The sequence below is a fragment of the Chrysochloris asiatica genome, unplaced genomic scaffold (assembly GCF_000296735.1).
Source record: "Chrysochloris asiatica unplaced genomic scaffold, ChrAsi1.0 scaffold00014, whole genome shotgun sequence".
Taxonomy (NCBI): domain Eukaryota; kingdom Metazoa; phylum Chordata; class Mammalia; order Afrosoricida; family Chrysochloridae; genus Chrysochloris; species Chrysochloris asiatica.
This window is the reverse complement of record NW_006408532.1, coordinates 24,666,301-24,688,004: the sequence shown is the minus strand read 5'-3', so window position 1 is coordinate 24,688,004 and position 21,704 is coordinate 24,666,301. Positions and strand designations below refer to the sequence as shown.

Below are 21,704 nucleotides of genomic sequence, written 5' to 3'. Positions count from 1 at the left end.
ACACTGGACTCAGGGAAGGAGAGGAGCTGTGTGCTGACGGCCAGGGGGGCGGGCTTTCAGGGTATACCCTTAGGTTTTTTGAATAGTTACGTATTCCTGAGTGCTTCGGTGTACATCCATTAAAAAAAAAAAAGAGGGAATGGAAGCAAATGCTGTTGAATGATGATAGATGGAGGGGATTGTAATCATTGCAATGAAATGAAATGCGATAGGATGAATGTAAAGCTGATGTTCTCCTATGTAAATTATCACTCAATTCACAATAAACAATTTTAAAAAATGGAAGAAATATAGACACTGTACCAAAGGATTTGGTCAATGCTCATCCATTTCAAAAGGTAGCATATGATCAAGAACCAATGGTATTGATGGAAGAATCCAAGCTGCACTGAAGGCATTGGTGAAAAACCAGGCTCTAGGAATTGACAGAATACAAAAGGAAATATTTCATCAAGTTTAAATAGCTCAACAAACTGATGCAATATTGGAGGCACTCACTTGTCTATGCCAAGAAATTTGGAAGACAACTACTTACCAACCTATGAGAAGGGAGCTGTATTTGTGCCTATTCAAAGAAAAGTGACCCAATAGAATGCAGAAATCATTGAACAATATCATTAATATCACATATAATTACATTTTTGCTGAAGATAATTAAAAAAGAAAACAGTTGTAATAGTACATCAACAGAGAGCTGCCTGAAATTGAAGCCAAATTCAGAAAAGGAATGGAATGAGGAATCTCATTACTGATGTCATATGGACCTTGGCTGAAAGCAGAGAATACCAGAAGGATGTTGACTTGTGCTTTATTGACTATACAACCGCACTTGACTCTGGATCGTAACAAATTATGGATAACATTGAAAAGAACTGGAATTCCAGAACACTTAATTGTACTCATGAGGAGCCTGTACATAGACCAAGAGGTAGTTGTTCACATAGAACAAGGAAATACAAATGGTTTAAATCAGGAAAGGTATGTGTCAGAGCTGTTTATTTTTACCATAATCACTCAATCTGTATATTGAGCAAATAATCTGAGAAGCTGAATTATATGAAGAAGAACGTGGCACCAGGATTGGAGAGAGATTCATCAACAACCTACAATATGCAGATGACACACACCTTGCTTGCTGAGAGTAAAGGCGAGTTACTGTATTTACTGATGAAGATCAGTGTGGATTGCACCTCAGTGTAAAGAAAACACAAATCTTTGCAACTGGACTAATAAATAACATTTTAGTATACAGAGAAAGATTGAGGTTGTCAGAGAGTTAATTTTACTTGGACCCACAATCAATACTCATGGAAGCAATATCAATAAATCAAAGGATGTATTTCATTAGGCACATCTGCTGCAAAAGATGTCATTTTGAGGACCAAGGTGAGCCTGACCCAAGTCATGATATTTTGAATCAATTCGTATGTATGAAAAAGTTGAACAATGAATAAGGAAGTCCATAGAAGAATCACTACCTTTGAATTATGGTGTTAGTGAAGAATATTGAAAGCACCATGGACTACCAAAAGAACAAACAAATCTGCCGTGAAAGAAGTGCAGCCAGAGTGCTCTTTGAAAGCGAAGCTGTTGAGACTTCATCTCAAATGCTTTAAACATGTTAGCAGGAGTAATCAGTTCCTGGATAAGAACATCATGCTTAACAAGTAAAGGGTCAGCGAAAAAGAGGAAGCCCCCCCAAAAGATGGATTGACACAGTGGCAACAACAATGGGCCCAAGCATAACAACAATTGTGAGGCTGGGACAGAACTGAGTAGTGTTACATTCTACGGTGCATAGAGTTGCTATGAGTTTGAGCCAATTGGATGGCATCTAACAACAATATATAGCATATGGGTTTAGCCGTTGAACTGGTGATAAAAAAGTCAGCTGTTCAAATCTACAGGCACCTCTGCAGGAGAAATATGTAGGAATCTGCTTCCATAAAGATTTATAGCCTAGGAAACCCTATGGGGAAACTGCTCTATCCTATAAGATCACTATGAGTTGGCAGTGGGTTTGGGTTTGGCAAATGATTCTCATTTTGTAGTAATGACATTCATGTTTCCTTTCATAAAAATTGATTTAAATAAAAAAATGAAGACAAATATTAAATAAGCATAAAGCCAGAGGCACCTTGGAAGAAAGGCCTGATGATCAACTTTCAAAAAATCAGCCTGTGAAGATCAGTACTATTCACACAACATGAGGTTGTCATGGGACAGAGCTGACAAGATGGCAACTGATTGTTTTGGCATGTGGATATGACAAAAATTCATTCAGTAGGAATGTAAGTGACTCAGGTTTGGGAAACTGAGCAAGAGTCTTGTAGGAATGCTCCCGTCCATGCAAGGTTAAAGGCAACTACCGCAAGCAAGAAGCTAGTAGCGGGGAGCTTTAACTTAAAATAGAACACAAATTACCTGCACATACACACTATACCAGAATATCAAGCTACGTTTTGTTTAAATTAACCAGTAATTAAGTGTTTATTCTGGAAAGGGAGATGATTCTTGTTTAGGAGGCTGGGAAAGTGAAGAATCCTGTGAAAAACTTTACAATCAGGAACACAGAAGAGTCTGGGAATTTCAGATCACACAAAGGAGATGGTTTTAAGAGCAGTTTTATTTCCTGCAATGAAAAAGACATCAACCCTCTGGAGTATACCTGTTCCCAGCCAAGAAGCCTCACACAGAAGTTACCTGCCAATTTTTTTTTTAATAGAAGGCAGTTTCAGTAAGGTGGTGAAAAGCCAAGTACCTCAGATGTATAAGTAGATAGATAGATAGATAGATAGATAGATAGATAGATAGATAGATAGATACATACATACATACATACATACATACATACATACATACCAATTGCTGTGGAATCAACTTAGACTCATGGCAACCCATATGTGTCATAGGTGAACTGTGCACCGTAAGGTTTTCAATGGCTGATTTTTTGGAAATAAATCTCCAGGCCTTTCTTCTGCAGCACCTCTGGGTGGACTCAAACTTCTAAACTTTTAGTGAACAGCTGAGTGTGTTAACTCTTTGTCTCACCCATGGTTGTTAGCTGCCATGAAGTCGGCCCGTATTCACTGAGCCTGTGCACAACAGAATGGATGCATCTGATCCATAGTGTTTTCATTGGCTGGCTTTCAGAAGTCAATCACCAGGGATTTCTTCCTAGTCTACAACCTCTGCTAAAACTGCTCAGTGTCATAGCAATATACAATCCTTTACTGACAGATGGGTGATGGCTATACTTATGACGTTTGGGATGGGACTTGAACCTGGATCTCCTGGTTTGGAGGTAAGAAATCTACTGCTGAACCACTTCAAACATAACATATCTTTATTGACTAGGAAAGTGTAAAAGTACTTGTCACTATATTGCTAACCGCAATGTCGGCAGTTCAAACCCACCAGCTGCTCCTCAGAAACTCTATATGGGTCTATAGGGAACCAAGTTGATGGCATTGAACAGCATAATCATGGCTGGATTTTTTTTCTTCAAACAGGAAAAGCGTAAAGCAAAAATAAAAGAGGGAGAAGAGCTATTTCCCTTGTATTTAGCACAGAATCTATGAAGTGGATTTGTAATCTTTCTCCTTCCTCTCCTCTGTTTTGACAGTGTTGGGTCCAGAAGCAAAGCCCTTCTTCTGTATCATTGTATTCCCTGTAGCCTCTGAGTAAATCCCTTAATAACCTGACACCAAAGTTCATCTTCCAACCAAAGGTTTTCTCTTTGTCCCAAACAGTTGCTCCTAGGGTGATGGCTCACGCTCTGTTTGAGAACTATAGATGCTTCAGCTGTAGTGTTGCCCCCACCCTGTGGGGATTTTGGTTGGGGGCAGGTGAAAAAATACTCACAAAGAGTTAAAAACAGAAAGAGGGCAGAGCTGACCTATGCTAGTGACCCAAAGCCCACAATTCATATAATCCTCCATTCACCAGTAATTTTCTTTTTAAAATCCATACCAAGATGCTTCTTTTACTGTCACTGAATAAATGAGTAATTGTGTTTAATATCAGAGTATTGAGTTTTTGCTTGGATTAGGCAAGGAGACTCAGATCCTTGAAGTGATTTCACTTGATCCCTGGAGTCATCTTCCTTCCTCTTTTCCTTCCTTTCCCGCTTAACTCCTCCTTTCCTTCCCCCACCCCAAGTTATCTCATTAAGAGCAGAGCTTGCAGGCTCAAAGATAACATCCCAAGTGCTGGGATCTTGGTACCAGGTGAAGACACGCTTCAGCAGATAGGAGAGGTGTTAGTGGAGTCATTTATTAAGGGAAACACCCAGTGTAAAATCAGCACATGATGTTATTATGGGAGATACATGGACCAGTATGCATTTAGATCCAAGTTCAACACTTAAAAATGACACTATTCTAGATCTCACTTTGATGAGTAACACCTGGCATGTTAAAAGCTTGTGAGAGGACCTCTAAGGTAAAACTGTTGGTCTCTCCTAGTGCAAATGAAGAAAGAGTGAAGAAAGTCAAAGACTTTCTTTGAACCATGTGAATCTCAACCTCCAGGACCTGGAGACTAGAAGAAATAGATGGTGCTGGTTACTGCAACTGACACCACAGTCATCCTGGATCACAACAGAAGATCCTGGATAGAGTGGAGAAAGATGTACAACAGAATGCAAACTCATTAAAAAGACTAGGTTTACTGAAGAGCTCGGATGACGTAGTAGTTATGAGTTGAGCTGCTAATCCCAAGGTCGGTCAGCAGTTTGAAACCACCAAGGGAGAAAGATGAGGCTTTCTGCTCTCATAAATATTTACAGCCTTGGAAACCCTATGCCGGGTCGCTATGAGTCAGAACCGACTCCACAGCACAGAACCACAATCACCAGACTTACTGGTCTAATAAAAATTGATGAAACTCCTGAGACTCTAGCCCTTGTTGTTGTTGTTAAGTGCTGGCGAATCTTCTGACTCATAGTGACCTTGTATAGGGTTTCCAGGGAGCAGCTAGTCGGTTTGAACCACCAACTTGTGGTTAGCAGTCCAATGCTGATCCTACAACACCACACCAGGAAGCCATATTAGGGCCTTTGTTATTGTTGTTAAATGCTGTTAAGTCAGTTCCAACTCATAATGACCATGTATAAGGTTTCTAAGGAGCAGCTGGGGAGCTTGTACTGCTGACCATGCAGTTCAAACCAGGGCCCTTAGTTAACCCTGGTACTGAACTCTCCCCAGTGGCTCAAGTTTCAGCCAAATAATAGCCCTATGAGGTGAACAGTAACCCCAGGGAGGTCCACACTCAGAACAATTAACCAAGAGAGTCCTGGAGGCATTATAGCATAAGCACTGGACTGCTAGTTACAAGGCTGGCCATTCACACCCACCAGCTGTACCTCAGGAGAAAGATGAGACTGCTCCCATTTAGATGTATAGCCTTGGAAACCCTACATAGAGTCGGAATTGACGCTATGGCAGTGGGTTTGGTTTTGAGTTTGAAAGTTCAGAAGATAGGAAGGAATAGGAAAAAAGAGCCAATGGAAATGGTAAGCACAGCGAGGAAGTGTTTACCTAAGAGTGCTGTTACATTGCAATCAACGTTGCAAAACCAGTTTGCTCTGTAAACTTTCAAACCAAATCACAGTAAAAAGTTAAAAAAAATTAAACAATGAAAATGCTATGAAGGGAAATAAAATGCTGAGTGACCTTGGGTAACTGCTGTAATATCTCTAATTCTTAGTTTTGGGGGAAAGACAAGATGTTAACTGGACTTTGATGGGGCTTTAGTGAAGGAGTCCTGGTGTTGTGCTGCAGGATAATGCACTGGACCACAAGGTCAGTTTGAACCACAAGGTTGGCAGTTCAAACACACCAGCTACTCCTCAGACACCTTTTACAAGGTTGTTATGAGTTGGAACCAGACTCGATGGCACTTAACAACAAGAAGTGAGAGATGGGACATTCCCTACATGGACTATCTTTGTTCTCTCTCGACCTCAGACCTCCATATTGTGAGTCTTTAAGTCTGTCTTCTTTGCTTTTAATTCCCCCCTCCTTTTTTTTTTTTTTTTAAATACACATTAAAAAAACAAACAAACCTCTTCAAATAACCACAATAAAGAACTGAAAAGTATTTTAAAACATTGACACTTGTCGAATACATTTATATCTTCTTTTAAAATAGTCTTGGCTATCACTTTCTTTTTGAAATATTCCATGTTCAAAAATAAGATTTAGTAACTGGGGGAAAACAAAGTTGGGGCTGGAGATGCAGTTATCTTTTAACTTTTGAAAGTGACTGGCTTTTATCACCAAAACGGCTCTCTCCCTGTATGTAGAATTTTGGGCTGAATTAATTTTTTTTTTCTGACTTCAGGGCCAACCACGCATCTTGACTTGAAGTCACTTCATAATTTCTCCGATCCACTCACTTTCTTCTGTGTGAAATGCAGACACATTAATGTTTCCTTGTGTAAGGTATCACTGGACCAGCTCTGCTGAGATGGGGAAAAGAAAGCCTTGCTGTATAGTAGTTAATTCAGGGCTCCCCTCCCCTCCCAATATGCTGAAGTAGTACAGATTGATTTCACCTTGAACATGAGACCAAGCTGTGGCCATGTTGGCTCTTCTCACATTCTCACATTGTCCTATGGGGTCTGGTAAACCAAGAGCCATTGTGAAGCTGCTTTCCATGACTACTTGGTCCAACACAGTCATCCCTGAACAATTCATGTTGCATCTTTCAGAAGTTGCCCACGGTAAAAAGAACTATGGGGGACCATTGTGACATTTTATGTTCATTCCATTCATTCTTTCATTCCTTCCTTTAAGTGTCTGTTGTGGCACTGTAGGATGGGCCCTCAACTGCAATCAAATTCACCAGCTGCTCCTCAGAAACTTCATACAGGGTCGCTATGAGTTGGAATGACTTGACAGCACTTAACAACACAACAGCATTTGGCAGGCAGAGGACAATTTATGGTTCAGTGATACAATTCTTGCCTTTTACGCAGGAGATTCAGGTTTGATTTCTAGCCAATATGCATCATGCACAACTACCACCAGTAGAGGCTTGCATGTTGCTCTGATGCTGAACCGGTTTCAATGCAGCTTCCAGACTAAGATGGACTTATTAGTAAGGCCTGGAAATCTATGGTTCACAGTGGTCTTCTCTGCAGCTGATCAGGGGGATGGCGTAAGACTGAGCAATGTTTTGTTCCAATGTGCATGAGGCTGCTGTGAATCTGACCAACTAGATAGACTGAAGCTAACACAAGGGCAGTGGTTCAAACTTACTAGTTGCTCCTTGGAAACCCTCTACAGGGTCACTATGAGTTGGAACGACTTGACAGCACTTAACAACAACAGAGCACCTAGGAGTTCTGGTGTGGTGCCACAGGATAAGCACTCAACCGCAAGGTCAGTTTGAACCCAAAGGTCTGCAGTTCCAACTCACCATCTGCTCCTTGGAAACCCTATACAGGGTCGCTGTGAGTTGGAACTGACTGGATGGCACTTAACACCAGTAATAACCAGGGACTTTTGGGAGCTGTCAGGAGGCCCTTGCTCTCCCAGCACTTCGCTTTTGAAACCTGCTGATTGTGCTTCTTTGTTGTTTGTTTGTTTGTTTTTCTTATAGGAACTGGTGAAAGTGGAAAAAGCACCTTTATCAAGCAGATGAGAATTATCCATGGATCTGGTTACAGTGATGAAGACAGAAGAGGGTTCACAAAGCTGGTTTACCAAAACATATTCACCGCCATGCAAGCCATGATCCGAGCTATGGAAACCCTCAGGATACACTATGTGTGTGAACAGAATAAGGTAACATGTTTTCGAGTGTATGCCCTGTTTTAGAATGTCTTCTTATTCTGGCTACCATTTATGTTTGAATGAAAAGGTTTAGTTTATTCTGGGAAGAGTACAGAAGAAGCTCTTGAGTTCAAACTCGGGAGGAGATACCCCAAAGGACTATGAAGAGAGTGCCACCCTTTCCCATCATTGCTCTCAAGGATTTAGTTAGAGCTACAAGGTCAGCAGTTGGAATCTACCAGCCACCCCATGGGAAATAGATGAAGCTTTCCTAGGAAACCATATGCAGGGTTGCTTTGAATCAGAACCAACTCAGCGGCATATCACTACCACCTCCACAGTCTTATTTGACATAAATGGCTGCTAACTGAAAAGGTTGGATGCTCGAGTCCACTCAGAGACACCTTGAAAGAAAGGTCAGGTGATCTACTTCTGGGGAAAAAAATCAGCCACGTGATACCCTGTAGAGTGCAGTTCAACTCAGAAACACACGGGTTGCCATGAGTTAGACTCAACTCCATGGCAACTGGTTTTGGTTTTTGCAGTCTTATTTCTGCAAGAATTCAATTGTGGTGGAATTCTAGAAGTGTACTGCTCCTATTGTCTAGGGCTTCAAAAGTGTGTGTGTTTATTTAGTTGGTCATTTTTAGGTGCTGAGAAAAGGAAGCTATATGCTATAAGCTATATGCTAAGGAGCTCTAGTAGCATAGAGGTTATAAGTTGGGCTGCCAATCTCAAGGTCAACAGTTCGAAACTACCAGAGGTTCCACGGGAGAAAGATGAGGCTTTCTGCTTCCATAAAGATTTACAGTCTCGGAAACCCTGTGCAGGGTCACTATGAATCAGAACTGACTCCATGGTACTTAACAACAACAATGCTAAGTTAATTACTTCATTGGAGCAGTGAAGATGTTGGGTTTTACAATGGTCAGGTTTTCAGGAACTCTTAGTTTTAGGAAATATTTTAATACATTCCCTGTTAGCTGCTCAAAAAAAGTCAGTGAGTTTTCTTAGTTTGTTTTCAGAGCTAACTGTTAGTTTATAAGAGCAATGCTTATGGGCCCCAACTAGCAATGTGCCCTCATGAAACGATGCGGTAAGGCTGCAATTTGCTTTCCTATCATGTTTACTTAAAATACAAATGTATTTAAGACTATAAGAAAATGAGATAGATCGGTAGAAAAATGAGACAGATAAAATGGTCTATGCTACATTGGAATGCAAATCCACATGAAAATAACCCTATGTATGACTTCATTAAGACTCTAGATTAGAAATAGAATTTATTTAAAGTAATTCATACGAAGATACAATAGGATAATAAAGTGATAAATTCTATATCAGATGAATTGCTCGGGTGTTTATTAGAAAGAGTTTGGATACTGAAACTCCAGCACAGCACTGGCATTGCTATGGACCCAAAGTAAACATACCGTGAGATTTTGGCACCTGTAGTCATGTATTTTATATACATGATGTACAAAGAGTTTCAGAATAGTTAAAGAATTTAAACTTTTATTACTCAGTAACCGAGTTACATCGTATGTACCAAATTGCAGGCTTACCCTTACATTCATTCATGTCTAGAATATCACGTCTGAGGAACCTCACAGTTTTGAGGAAATGAAGAAACATAGATTGTCTATAGTTTTGACCTTCAATAGTTTTGTGTTTAGTTCTGTGTTGAAAACAGCCTGGGATGAGTTCTCCACAGTGTGTGCCAAGTTACCTGAAAGGTGCGTTGGAAGATTCTGGAAATGCCTGTGATAACTCATTTGTAACATTGCTTTTAAGTATTTTCATCATACTAATTTTGAAAGTGTAAAATTCTTTGTTAATCACCATGTCCTATTATTTTACAAAGTAAGGTATTTAAGATTATTAAGAGATTTAAGATTATTTCAGAGAAGGGTAATGGGCAGGCATGGCTTCATCATATTTCCAGTTAAGCTATCTTCCCTAGTTGTAAAACATGTTTTGTTTATCAGTCTTGGGGTGGTGACTGGGGAAGGCTTGGAGTTCAGGGATGGGAATTGGAAATTTTATTTGTAAATAGAACTGTTGTTGTTGTTAAGTGCCATCGAGTCGGGTTCGACCCATAGCGACCCTGTATAGGGTTTCCGAGGGTGTAAATCCTTACGGGAGTAGAAAGCCTCATCTTTCTCCCGCGGAGCAGCTGGTAGTTTCGAACCGCTGACCCTAAGGTTCGCAGCCCGATTCGTAACCACTACGCTACCAGAACTACTGGGGAGAAAAAGTTCAAAGTGTAAGCCAGTTCTTATTTACTTGGCATCGTGGATTTCTAAAACCCAATCAGATTTACGAATTAAGGCCTCTGGATTTCCCCCCTCCAGGTCTTTCAAAGGAGCTCTGATTTTATATTTAAAGCAAAAAAGTTTTTCTAGGGTTTGACATTCCACCATTGCTTCTTGATCTGAATTCTTTGTATGTCATGGCCACTTACTTTAGTCAATGGGATCTCCTGTCCCCTCATCTGCCCCATCTGGCTCTGAGCTCAATGCCTCTACTGCAAGTAACAAAATTCATGCTTCACAGACTACCTCTTATTTCTCACACATATACCTGTCTGAACTGCATCCTGAAATGACTTACGGAGAGGCAGAAGAAATGCGCTGAATCCCCACTCTGGGCTCTGCTCATGGCTTCTTTGTGGGTCTAGGGTAGGAGTCAGAAACCTTTTTCTGTGAAGGGCCAGAGAGTAAATATTTGTGACTTTGCTGTGTCGTAACTGCTTAACTCTGTGCTTGTAGTGTAAAAGCAGGCATAGAAAATACGTAAAAGGAACACGCGTGCCTCATTTGGCAACTGTGTTTGCAAAATGTAAAATCTATTCTTAATCTATAGGCCATATGAAAACTAGCCACGGGTAGACTATGGCCATATAGTTTGTCAACATCAGTCTTAGAGTAAGATATGTTCCTAACCCTCCTGATCTTCCCTCTCCCTGTCTGGTAAATACAGATAACATATGCTCTGTCTACTTCATAAACCAACATGAACAAGAGGAAGTCCTTTATAAATTAAAAGGCACTAGAGAAATGAAAAGATAAGATTATTATTGGGACAAGTTCAAAAACTTAAATGAATTCTTTGTTGCTTCTGTTACTTGACTAGGAAATCCATTTCTTCTTTATTGTTTTCCAAATGATTTTCTCAGTGAGTTAGTCCTTGTTTCAACATGCAACAAGGGCTGTATTCTGAGTATACTGAAAAATGATTCGTGTTCCAGTTGTAGGAGTCCCTGTGTGGTGCAAACAGTTAACATAGTTAGTTTCCACGTGAAAGGTTTGAATCCACCAAGAGGTGCTTTGGAAGAAAGGCCCAGTGATCTACTTCTGACAAACCAGTCGCTGAAAACCCTGTTGAGCACAGTTCTACTCCAATACACACGTGATTGATATGAGTCAGAATCCACTGGATGGAACTCGGCAGTAATCAGCAATTAGTATAAGATGATATACATGTTATCTTTGTTACAAAAGCTTACATATGTTGAAAAAAAATAATAGCTAAGGCAGGGATTGGAAAAAACAAAAACCACACCATAATCAATTTCTTTTCACAATGGTGTAGTCCTTCCCTTATCTCTTATTGGAGTACAACAAATTTCCATTATTTGTTTCTTTCAGAACTGGAAATACCTTCTTAAAAATATGTAGAAAGATATTTTAAATGATGTTTAAAAACAAAAATGAAAGGGATTTTGAGACTTTCTGCCGAAATCTTAGTGAGATTATTTCTTAGCTAAATTGACTGAAAATCTGTCTATTACTTGAAAGATTGCTTAGTAAAAGAAATGTATCAGACATTTAATTCAACTTTTGGGTTGTAATCAACATGGGTTTTTTGTTTTTATCTGTATATAACCTTGATTATTTCTTACACCTTGCCTGCTTTTTATTTAAAGAAATGACTCATATATATTTGCTCACTCTGTCAAAAAAACTTAATTTTTATGAATTTCTTAGCATAGTGTCTTATGAACACATATTAAAATGTATGACTTTGTGACTAGATAAGACAAAGGCATTTGCTCAGCGGCAGAGTTGCTAAGTCTGAGTTAACTTATAACTCGTGTTTACTAGCGATGATTTCACAGAAGCCAGGAGAACTGCTTATTTTTTGCTGTTTGCAGCATCTGGTGCTTGGGAAATCCTCATCATAGGCCTATCCTGTAGTAAGGGAAATCGTTTTGATCCCCTTAAACATTCTGCAAAATATTCTTGGATGATTTAGATACTAAATTTTCTGAGGGCAAAATAAAAGTCTTCTATTTGCATTTGAGTCCTGGTGTGGCTCTGTAGGATAAGCACTCAACCACAACGTCGGTTGGTTCAAACTCATCAGCTGCTTCTCGGAAGCACCGTAGAGGGTCGCTATGAGTCAGAACCGACTCTGGCACTTAACAACATTTCCATAGTCAGTGATCTTCAGTAAAATTGTTTACAGGCTCTGTTGGTAGCTGATTTCAACTTCCTCCCTACCCTGCTACTTATTTTTAAAAATTAACAGACTTAGCTCATTGCTGCAGAGTTGGTTCTGACTCATGCCAACCCTGTGTTTAGAGGAGAACAACTGTGATTCACATGTTGTTCAAGGCTATGACCTTTCATAAGCAGAATACCAGGCCTTTCTTCTGAGATGCATCTGGGTGGATTCAAACCATCAACCTTTCAGTTAGTAGTCAAGCACTTAGCTGTGCCAGCCAGGGGCTCTTGTTGCTTATTGTTAAGTACCATTGAGTTGATTCTGACCCATAGTGACCCTCACCACCAAGGGGCGGCTGGTGAGCTTGAACCACCAATCTTGCAGTTCAAACGGTTTTGCAGTCTGACACATTAGCCCACAGTGCCACACCAGGACTCCCTTGGTGCTTACAGGCATTTGAAAAAACTACACTGGGGTCACTTCATATTTACATATTACTTACCCAACTTGAACTCCTATTAAAAGGACCTCTTCATAAAAACAAACCAGAATGAGTTCTAACAATTAAACTGTAAGAAGTATTTTGTCTGCCAGGCCAGAGTACCCATTTTGGAACATATGTTTCCTAGATGCATGAGATCTGATTTTCCCTTCAGAAAATACCTTACTCTTCTATTAGAAGTTTTTGCTGAATTCAGAGTTCTAGTTGAGACCATGGATGTGGGTCATGCAGCCAACCACACTCTCAGAAGACTGTTTCTTTTCTCTGAATCTCTAGGCTAAAGTTGGCTCTTGGGGCATTTGCTAGTTCTGTTTCACATTCTGTTAGTCCTGCATTTGAATCCTGGATGGCACAAACAGTTGACGTTCTCCACTGCTAACAAAAGGTTGAAGATTCGAGTCCATCCAGAAGAACTGTGGAAGAAAGGTCTAGTGATCTACTTCTGAAAACTTTATGGAGCTGTGGAGCACAGTTCTTCCCTGACACACATGAGAAGGAGTTGCTCCAATGGCAGCTGTTAATTTGACATCTGGACAAACGGATGCCTTTGCTGTAATTTCTCCTTTGTTGTTGTTGTTGTTAAGTGCTGTTGAGTGTGTTCTGATTCATAACAGCCCTGTATAGATCCACTTGAGTATTTATAACCTCATTTGTGGGCCATGTAAGATTATCAACTTAAAAGTTAGCCTGCTATATTTTGTCAAATATTTCATTAACTCGCCCTAATGTGATGGCTAGAACTGTGGCTTTCTTGGCAGGACCAGACCAAATGATTTTGAGGAGTTTACATGGCTCGCGGCCCAGACATTCCCCACCCCTGCTATATAGGGTTTCTGAGGAGCGGCTGGTGAGTCTGAACCACCAATCTTGTGGTTCAAACCGACCTTGTGGTCCAGTGCTTTATCCTACAGTGCCACACCAGGACTCTAGTTCTCCATAGTGTCTTGAATTTCAGTCCCTCAGAGTTACTCCTGTCTGACTGCTGGACTTATCAGGGAACAGAATGTCTTAAACAGAGGTGCTTAGTCTTGGCTCTACACTGGAATCATCTGGGGGAGCTTTTCTGCCGATGTCCAGGCCACCATACCCAGAAAATGGTAATGAGAGGTTCTGCCTGGGCATTTGGGTTGATACTTTTGAACTGAGGGCAGATTCTGTTTGGTTTATTTGGGTCTTTCTGCAGCCTAGGAGACTCCTTTCTGGTGATAGAGGAGGGGACAGGGCCGAGGAACGAAGTAGCCGCATCTTATCCTCTCAAGGATCCATCTGTGGTGCTTCTTGTCCTTTCCCACTACTGCTGAATGCACATTTTATAATATCTTGTTGTTTAGCAAAGAGAATCAGGGATGTAGGTTGTATTGATCCATGTCCACTCTATAGGTTTTCCTTGTAATAAAATATCTTACCATTTTGTTTTGTGAGTGAAAAAATGACACCAACCATCCCTCCCCCAGGTTAAAAAATTCATTTCAGTGGTCACACAGAACTCAACAGTTACAGGGTTGTTGTTAAGTGCCATCAAGTTGGTTCCAACTCATAGCCACCCTGTCTTTGGCAAGGCCAGACCAAATGATTTTGAGGACTTTGAATGGCCCGTGGCCTGGATGTTCCCCACCCCTGCTATATAGGGCTTCTGAGGAGTTGCTGGTGAGTTTGAACCACCGACCTTGCTGTTCAAACCAACCTTGAGGTCAAATGCTTATTAGGGAAGCTAAGAGGTTACCATTCAGGGTAAGCATGTTTAGCTCACAGGTCTTTGTGTCAGGACAGTCTCTCTTATGCCATGCCCACAGGCAGGCCTCTCTCTGGCCCTTCACCCCTTGGCCTGTCCTCTGTCCTACTCAGGCAGTGCTATAAAGCTCATATAAGGGCTGCAGATAAATGCCCACTGGACACACCACTCCACTCTAAACCTCAACCTGAAGGCACTTGGTTCTAGCTCTGTGGGTCAACAAACCTAGTTCCCCCAGTTAAGTGCCTAGTGGCACCCTGCTTTTCAAGCAAACCTCCCCCCGAAAGTCATTCAGCTTTACTTGTTCTGTGGGCTGGGATGCCCACCACTCTGTGTCCAGCTCTGGCTCTTGGTTCTGCTACTGTTCCTCTACCACCCCTCTGGTGTCACAGTTTTGTGTCCCTGGGCCTGGAGGTTCAGCAATCAGGGATCTCAGGGTCCAAAGGACACACTCCACTCCTGGCTCTTCCTTGTCAGCAGTGTGAAGCTCCCCACCCCTTCTGCTTCTGAGATGGTTTTCTACCCACGTTAGAGTTCCAAATATTCACAGTTAACCCTGTTAGCAGTCGCTCACAACTGAATCGTAGGATCCATCCACAATTTCTCTTATCCAGACCCATCAGGGAAAAAGTCTTTGCTGGGAGTTTACAGAGACTGTGACTAGAAGAGATATTAAATAGTTCATTGCAGTGAATAAACAGAGACCGTTCATGAGAAAATTATGTGGTTATATGTTTTGACTCATTCTTAAGAGATCTTTTAAATTGATTATGATAGTAATTTATGAAGCAAAAGGCCTTAAACCTCTAACTTCAAATAAGAAATAAAATCTGATGTTTATGAGGCAAGATACCAAAGAGAGTGTGTGTGTGTTTTTAACACAAAAAGAATGTTGATAGTATCTCATATTTGTGGTTGGAATCCCTGCATGGCACAAACAGTTAAGCATTCAACTATTAATAACAAAAATGTTGATGCTTTGAACCTGCCCAGAAGAAAGGCCAGACAGGCAGTTTGTAAAAGGTGACAACCAGGAAAATGCTCTACTCTCACACACATGGAGTGGCCGTGAGTCAGAATTGACTCAATGGTGACTGCTTGGTGATTTGTGCTTAGAAAACTCTTTCAGCTTAACTGTTCTTTCTCAGAATTTGTTAAAAACTCTTGTGTGGAAATCAAGTCCAGTTCACTGGAAATGGTCAATTTATGCCACTTTTTGTAGAAGAGTTTCTCAGGGTTTGAAGTATTTTAAGGCTCTCTTATTTTCTAATTTCTAAAACATCTGTTGAAATCTATTTTTTTCTTCCCCACTTCCTCATCAGTTTGAAAAGTCAGATTCTGCATGAACCTTTGGGAACAGGGAGGCCAATGTTCAAACTTTGGCCGTAGCCCAGAGTCGTTGGTTCTCTGGCAAATGTTAAATTCAGGCCTCTTCTTCCCATGTTGGTTGGATATTAAAAATTGTGTGGCATGTTTTTTCCTCCTTACCAACATCTTGGAGTTCTAACTGGTGTCTCAACAACAACAACTACAAATTATCCACTGAAATCCTAGGCTGCAGTTGTTGCATTTATCGTTATATAGTTCTCTGATTAATCAGTGTCTATCTACTTTAGTGTGGAAATTGTTATCATCAGAGCTTGAAATGTAAGAGTTTAGAAATTGAGAAAGATTGGGATGAAAAAGAACCTGTTTTCTCCCTTAATACCATCTCCGCTGACTCTGACTACTGACTCTCCACTGAGAGGTGAGGAAGGTTTTGAGGCCAATGTTTAGTAATGAGATCAATTTGCCTGTTGAAATGTTCATTTCTTTGCCTACCTCAAGACTGGATCTGAACCCACATCCACAGAAATGCTTAAAAATTAGTTGAGAGAAGAAGTACCACAATGTTAGAGAAAACTATAATGACCATGTCTATTTGAACATCTACCTGCCCATCTAACGTATATGAAATGTTTGTCCTGAATCCTTAAAATTACATGTAATTCTATTGTAATCCTAAAATGTAAAGGTGAGCATGTGAAAAGCTTCATGATTCAGAAATCTATATTAAACACTAGAATCCATTGTACTTGTAAACTTGTTACATTGCAAATCCTTCATAAGCTGCTATTTCCGTGTGGTAGACCTACACTCCCACTGCCTGATGTTAATGAGATAAAAGAATGGATTTGAGGGGGTTTGATGCTGCTCTCCTCACAGAACTGCTGCTGTCCAGTTGAGCCTTAACTCATGGCAGCCCACATGCACAGCAGAAATGATGCCCATCCTACATTATTCCCATGATTTGTTGCTGATCAGATTGCTGTGATCCAGAGCATTTTCCTTGACTGATTTTCAGAAGTGGATCGCCAAGACTTTACTCTTCATCTGCCTTAGTCTAAAAGTTCCACTGAAAATCTTTGAGCAACATAGCAGCAAACAAGCTTCCCCTGACAAACAAGTTGTGGCTACTCAAGAGGAGCATTGACCAGGAATGGAACCTGGATCTCCCTCATGGAACGCTACTACTGACCACCACTGTCCCAAACTGATAAAAGAATGCCAGAAACGTGTATCCAGAGGTAAATGCCCCCAGGAGTTTGTTTTGGAATCCTGCCAAAGGATCCATGTGTTTACCTGGTTATTAGTCAAGTCAGAGGCAAACTTCTTTTATGAACTATTTAATAAGTTGTGGGATAAAGCACTAGATCTTAAGGTTGGTTTGGACTGAAAGGTCAGTGGTTCAAATTCACCAGCCACTCCTTGGAAAACCTATATGGGGTCACTATGACTTGGAACCAACTTGACATCACTTAACAACAGCAACAAAAAAAGCATCATCGTGATGAAATGCTGTAGGATAGCACTGGACTACAAACCACAGGGATGGCAGGTTAAACCCACCAGCTGCTCCTCTGCCTTACTCCTGGTGTGGCACGGTAGGATAAGCACTGGACTGTGAACCACAGTGTCGGCAGTTCAAATCCACCACCTGCTCCTCAGGAACTCTATACAGTGTCACTAACAACAACTATAAATGCCACTTAACAACAACAACACAACATCACCCAAGGCAAAATATTCTAAAAAGCATCTTTCCTGTATTGGTAACATTTTTTTTCAGAGGGGTTAGGGGGACTTTGCATAGAATAGAGTAATTACTTTAATAGAAACAAACTATTAAAATGTTTTTGTTTTTACCAGTAAATCTGCTTTTAGAGTACAAACCAAATTCAGAGTAGCAGTTTATTATTTTTCTTTTTTACTGATGCTTTCTCTTTTGGAAGCTAAACTTTTGGAACTTGGAGAAGACAGTATCTCTCATGTATACTTTTTCTTGATTTCTGGCAGCCTTGTTGGCACTGTAGGATAAGCACTGGACTATTAACTGCAAAGTTTTTGGTTCAAAGTACCAGCCTCTCCTCAGAAACCCTATACAGTGTCACTATGAGTTGGCACCCACTGGACAGCACTTAAAAGTAACAACAAAAAACAATAAATTCTGTGATGTTTAATTAGACATTAACCACCATTCATGTTAACATCTAATGGCAGAAACATCTACCTGGAAGCAGGCGAGCAGCGCTTAATAGGTAGGTTTTCATAAGCAATAAGAAGGTGAACTTGACTTTACATGGTGATTAGGAAGGACACGAAATCACACCTATGCTGGCAGTGAATGACCCAGGCCATCTCTGGTCAGACAGAGGAAAAATATGTAACTGCAGTGATGGTAACTATTCTCTTGAAGATGAGAAATAGGGGCGCATGATTCCAGAAGACAAGTTCTTTTTGGGTGAGGGGCTGGAGAAGTCACCAAAAATAGAATCATTTGTTAAGCTAAAAGGCTCAATAAATATCTGTGAAGTGACAATCAAACCCTGTGGGAAGATAATATCAGAAATCCAAATGTGCTTCCTTGTCTATGCGACTGTGATATTGGTCAAAAACCAACAGAGAATCACGTGATCATGTTTTCCTCCTTCCCAAGAAAGGTTTAGCAATTGGAAACGTGGCTTCTGAGTTACAGGAAAACCAATGAACTTTGTATAGTCAGTGGGCTCTAAATCTAGTGAAGGAAGTTTGAGATTGTCCCTGACCAGCTTTTGAGATGAGTTAGATGAACAGCAAATGGCTGTGATAGGTCAGTGAGGATGACTCCTTTGAAGCTGAATCATCAGGTGTAAAAATGGCGTCAGGGTTGTATGACTTCCTCCAACTTCATGAAGGGGAGAGATTCACCATCAACATCAGCCCAAGACTGATTCCCCTCTCCAACCCTTTAACCAATTCTGACACCAGCCGACCCTTCCAACTCGTCTTTTCTTCTAGGTTTGATAATTCATTGCAATGGCCACACAAAACTCACAGGCCAGACTCACAGTTATGAGGTTTATTAGAGATATGTTGTTTTTATTGTTGTCAAGTGCCAATGGACTTGGTTGGCCCTGTCTAGGATTTCCGAGAAGCAATTGGAGGGTTTGAACTGCTGACCTTGTGGCTAACGGTCCAGTGCTTAACTTACTGTGCCTACACCAGGACTCCTATTAGAGAAATGTTGTTCTTGTTGCTAGGTGCCGTCTAATTGGTTCTGACTCATAGTGACCTTATGCACAACAGAATGAAACACTGCCTGGTCCTGTACCATCCTTACAATTATTGTTACACTTGAGCCCATTGCTGCTGCCACTGTGCCAAGCCTTCTCATGGGGAGTCATTAATTAGAGAAACAGTGTGTTATAATTTAGGATCAAGAAATACTAAGTATACAGTTCTTCAGTCAGGGTGGTTCCTCATCTGTGTCTGCAGGCAAGACTCTCCTTGTCCTTTGGCCCCTCAGGCTGCCTTTGCCCTCTAAGGGCAAGAGTTACAGAGCTCTTTCTGTCCCTGTAAGTGCACAGAGGCACTTCACCCCACTTCACCAAGAAACATCTTGTCCAAAAGCACTCAGCTCTCTCACTAAGTGGGTCAGCAAGCCTACTGTAACCACGTTGCTCTGTGGGCTGCGGAGCCCACCGTGCCGTCTTCCACAGGCCTCCTGTTTCTCCTGCTACAACTTCTGTCACCTCATGCAAGCTCCAGTCTAGGAGCTTCTTAGTACAGGGAACCTGGGTCCAAAAAATGTTTTCCGTCCATCATATCCTTTTTGGTGATAGTGGGGTCCCCGCCTTTCTGTCTGTGGGATTGCTCATTGAAATTCTAGTGGGATGGCAAAACTGACCACTCCCCTTATTATTATGGTTCCATACACATTATTTGCATGAGCCCACCCCGACAACAGTGCCATGCACCTTATTTGTTTTATTGTTGTTGTTGTTGTTGTGTGCCGTGGAGTCGGTTCCGACTCATAGCGACCCTGTACAGGGTTTCTGAGGCTGTAAATCTTTACAGGAGCAGAACGCCTCATCTTTCTCCCGTGGAACAGCTGGTAGTTTTGAACTGCTGACCCTGAGGTTCACAGCCTGATTCGTAACCACTACACTACCAGAGCTCTTTTGTTTTATTAGCAGGCATCTGATCCCCTGGGGAGTCCTGGTGTGGTGCCTGTAGGATAAGTACTCAACCTCAAGGTTGGTTTGAACTGCAGGGTCTGTGGTTCAAACTCACCAGCCACTCTTTGGAAACCCTATACAGGGTCACTATGAGTCAGAACCAACTTGATGGGCCACAACAGCAACAACAACAACCTCCTTAGAGTCCTGGTGTGGTGCTGTAGGATAAGCACTGGACTGCGAAGTTGGTTTGAACTGCAAGGTCGGCGATTCAATTTCACCAGTCACTCTCTGGAAACCCTTTATGAGTTTCTATGAGTCAGAACTCACTTGACGGTACTTAACAACAACAATCTCCTTAGTGGACCACAAGAACATTATCTGCATAGTCTCATCCAATCATTTGATGGGAGATACAAAACCATGACTAGAAAGGCCATTGAAAATGAACCTATAGCATTGCTGAGACCCAATAGGCAGGATCCTGTTCACTAACCAGGAGTTCCTGACTGAGCATACAGTTAATGTACTCTGCTGCTAACAGAAAGGTGGGAGGTTTGAGCCCACCCAAAGGTGCTTTGGAAGAAAGGCCTGGTGATTGACTTTAGAAAAACCAGTCATTGAAAACCCAGTGGAGCACATTTCCACTCTGAAATGCATGGGGTTGCAATGAATCAGAGTTGTCTCAGCAGCAATGGGGTTTTTTCATCCGAAAGAATTTGAGAACTAGAACAAAGAAATAAGATGTGTGGTGCAGAAAATATCATGAGCTGAGAGTAGACAATAGGCTCATGTGATCTTTCTAGTACTGAACCACAGAATGAGGTAAACTTACCCACCGGTTCATCCCTGGTTCTGAAAGACCCCTGCCTCTTGCTGCAGTCAGGTCTGACAACATAGAGTAAAAGAACAAATAGATAAAGGGGTAGACGCCAGATTGTTACCCAATGAATATGCCTCTATGTGGAAGGTGTCAAGTGTGGAAGACACTGGCAGAGCCCTTGTCCCAAGGTACTTCTTGCCGTACTTGGTGAACTCCTGAAGGAATGGACTGGACCTATTACCAAGCACTAAAAAGAGTATGAATTGGAGCCAGGCGTTCTGTGCAGGATTTATTGAAAATGCATCATTCTCCTCTCAGCAGTTCTTCAGTCAGTGTTGTCTGTTGTCCTTACATTGTTGTTGTTGTTAAGTGCCATGGTGACATGGAGTCGGTTCTGACTCATAGTGACCCTGTGTAGGGTTTGTGAGGAGCAGCTGGTGAATTTGAACTGCTAACCTTGCAGTTCAAACGACTTTGCAGTCTGGCACATTAACCCACGGCTCCACACTAGGACTCCGTCCTTACTTTGGAGAAATGGAAACTGAGGTTAATGGAGGTTAAATAGTTTCCACCAGATCACATAGATATCACACGGCAAAGCTGGAAACTGAGCCCAGGTGGTCTCTGTTCCAAGGCAGAGCTGTTCTATGTTACTCATCTTTGAGCACCTCAAGGTCACAAGTCGTGCTAGATTCTGGGTCATCCACTGAACGTTTGATAATGAAAGCAGCCTAGGATGTGAAGGGAAATTTTTTTGTGTGTTAAAATCTCTATTTCTAGCCATGTTCACGAATCCCTTTCTCCTTGACTGGCGTCCAACTAGCTTACAAAGCTCTCAGTGTTACCTTTCTCCATACTTTACACACAGAGACCCCGTCATCCGAAAATCCAGAGAACTGTCAGGCTTAGTGCATCCTGATGAAGTCTCAATATTGAAGAG

At 41.3% G+C, this 21,704-nt stretch overlaps 1 protein-coding gene across 1 annotated transcript in view; it reads left to right on the top strand.

Annotated features, from left to right (window-relative positions):
- GNA14 (guanine nucleotide binding protein (G protein), alpha 14) overlaps nt 1-21,704 on the top strand; it is a 276,644-nt gene that overhangs the window by 139,381 nt on the left and 115,559 nt on the right. Inside the window, exon 2 of the mRNA XM_006834930.1 lies at nt 7,609-7,793. Coding sequence (XP_006834993.1) covers nt 7,609-7,793 — 185 coding nt within the window. The remainder of the gene's footprint in view (nt 1-7,608; nt 7,794-21,704) is intronic.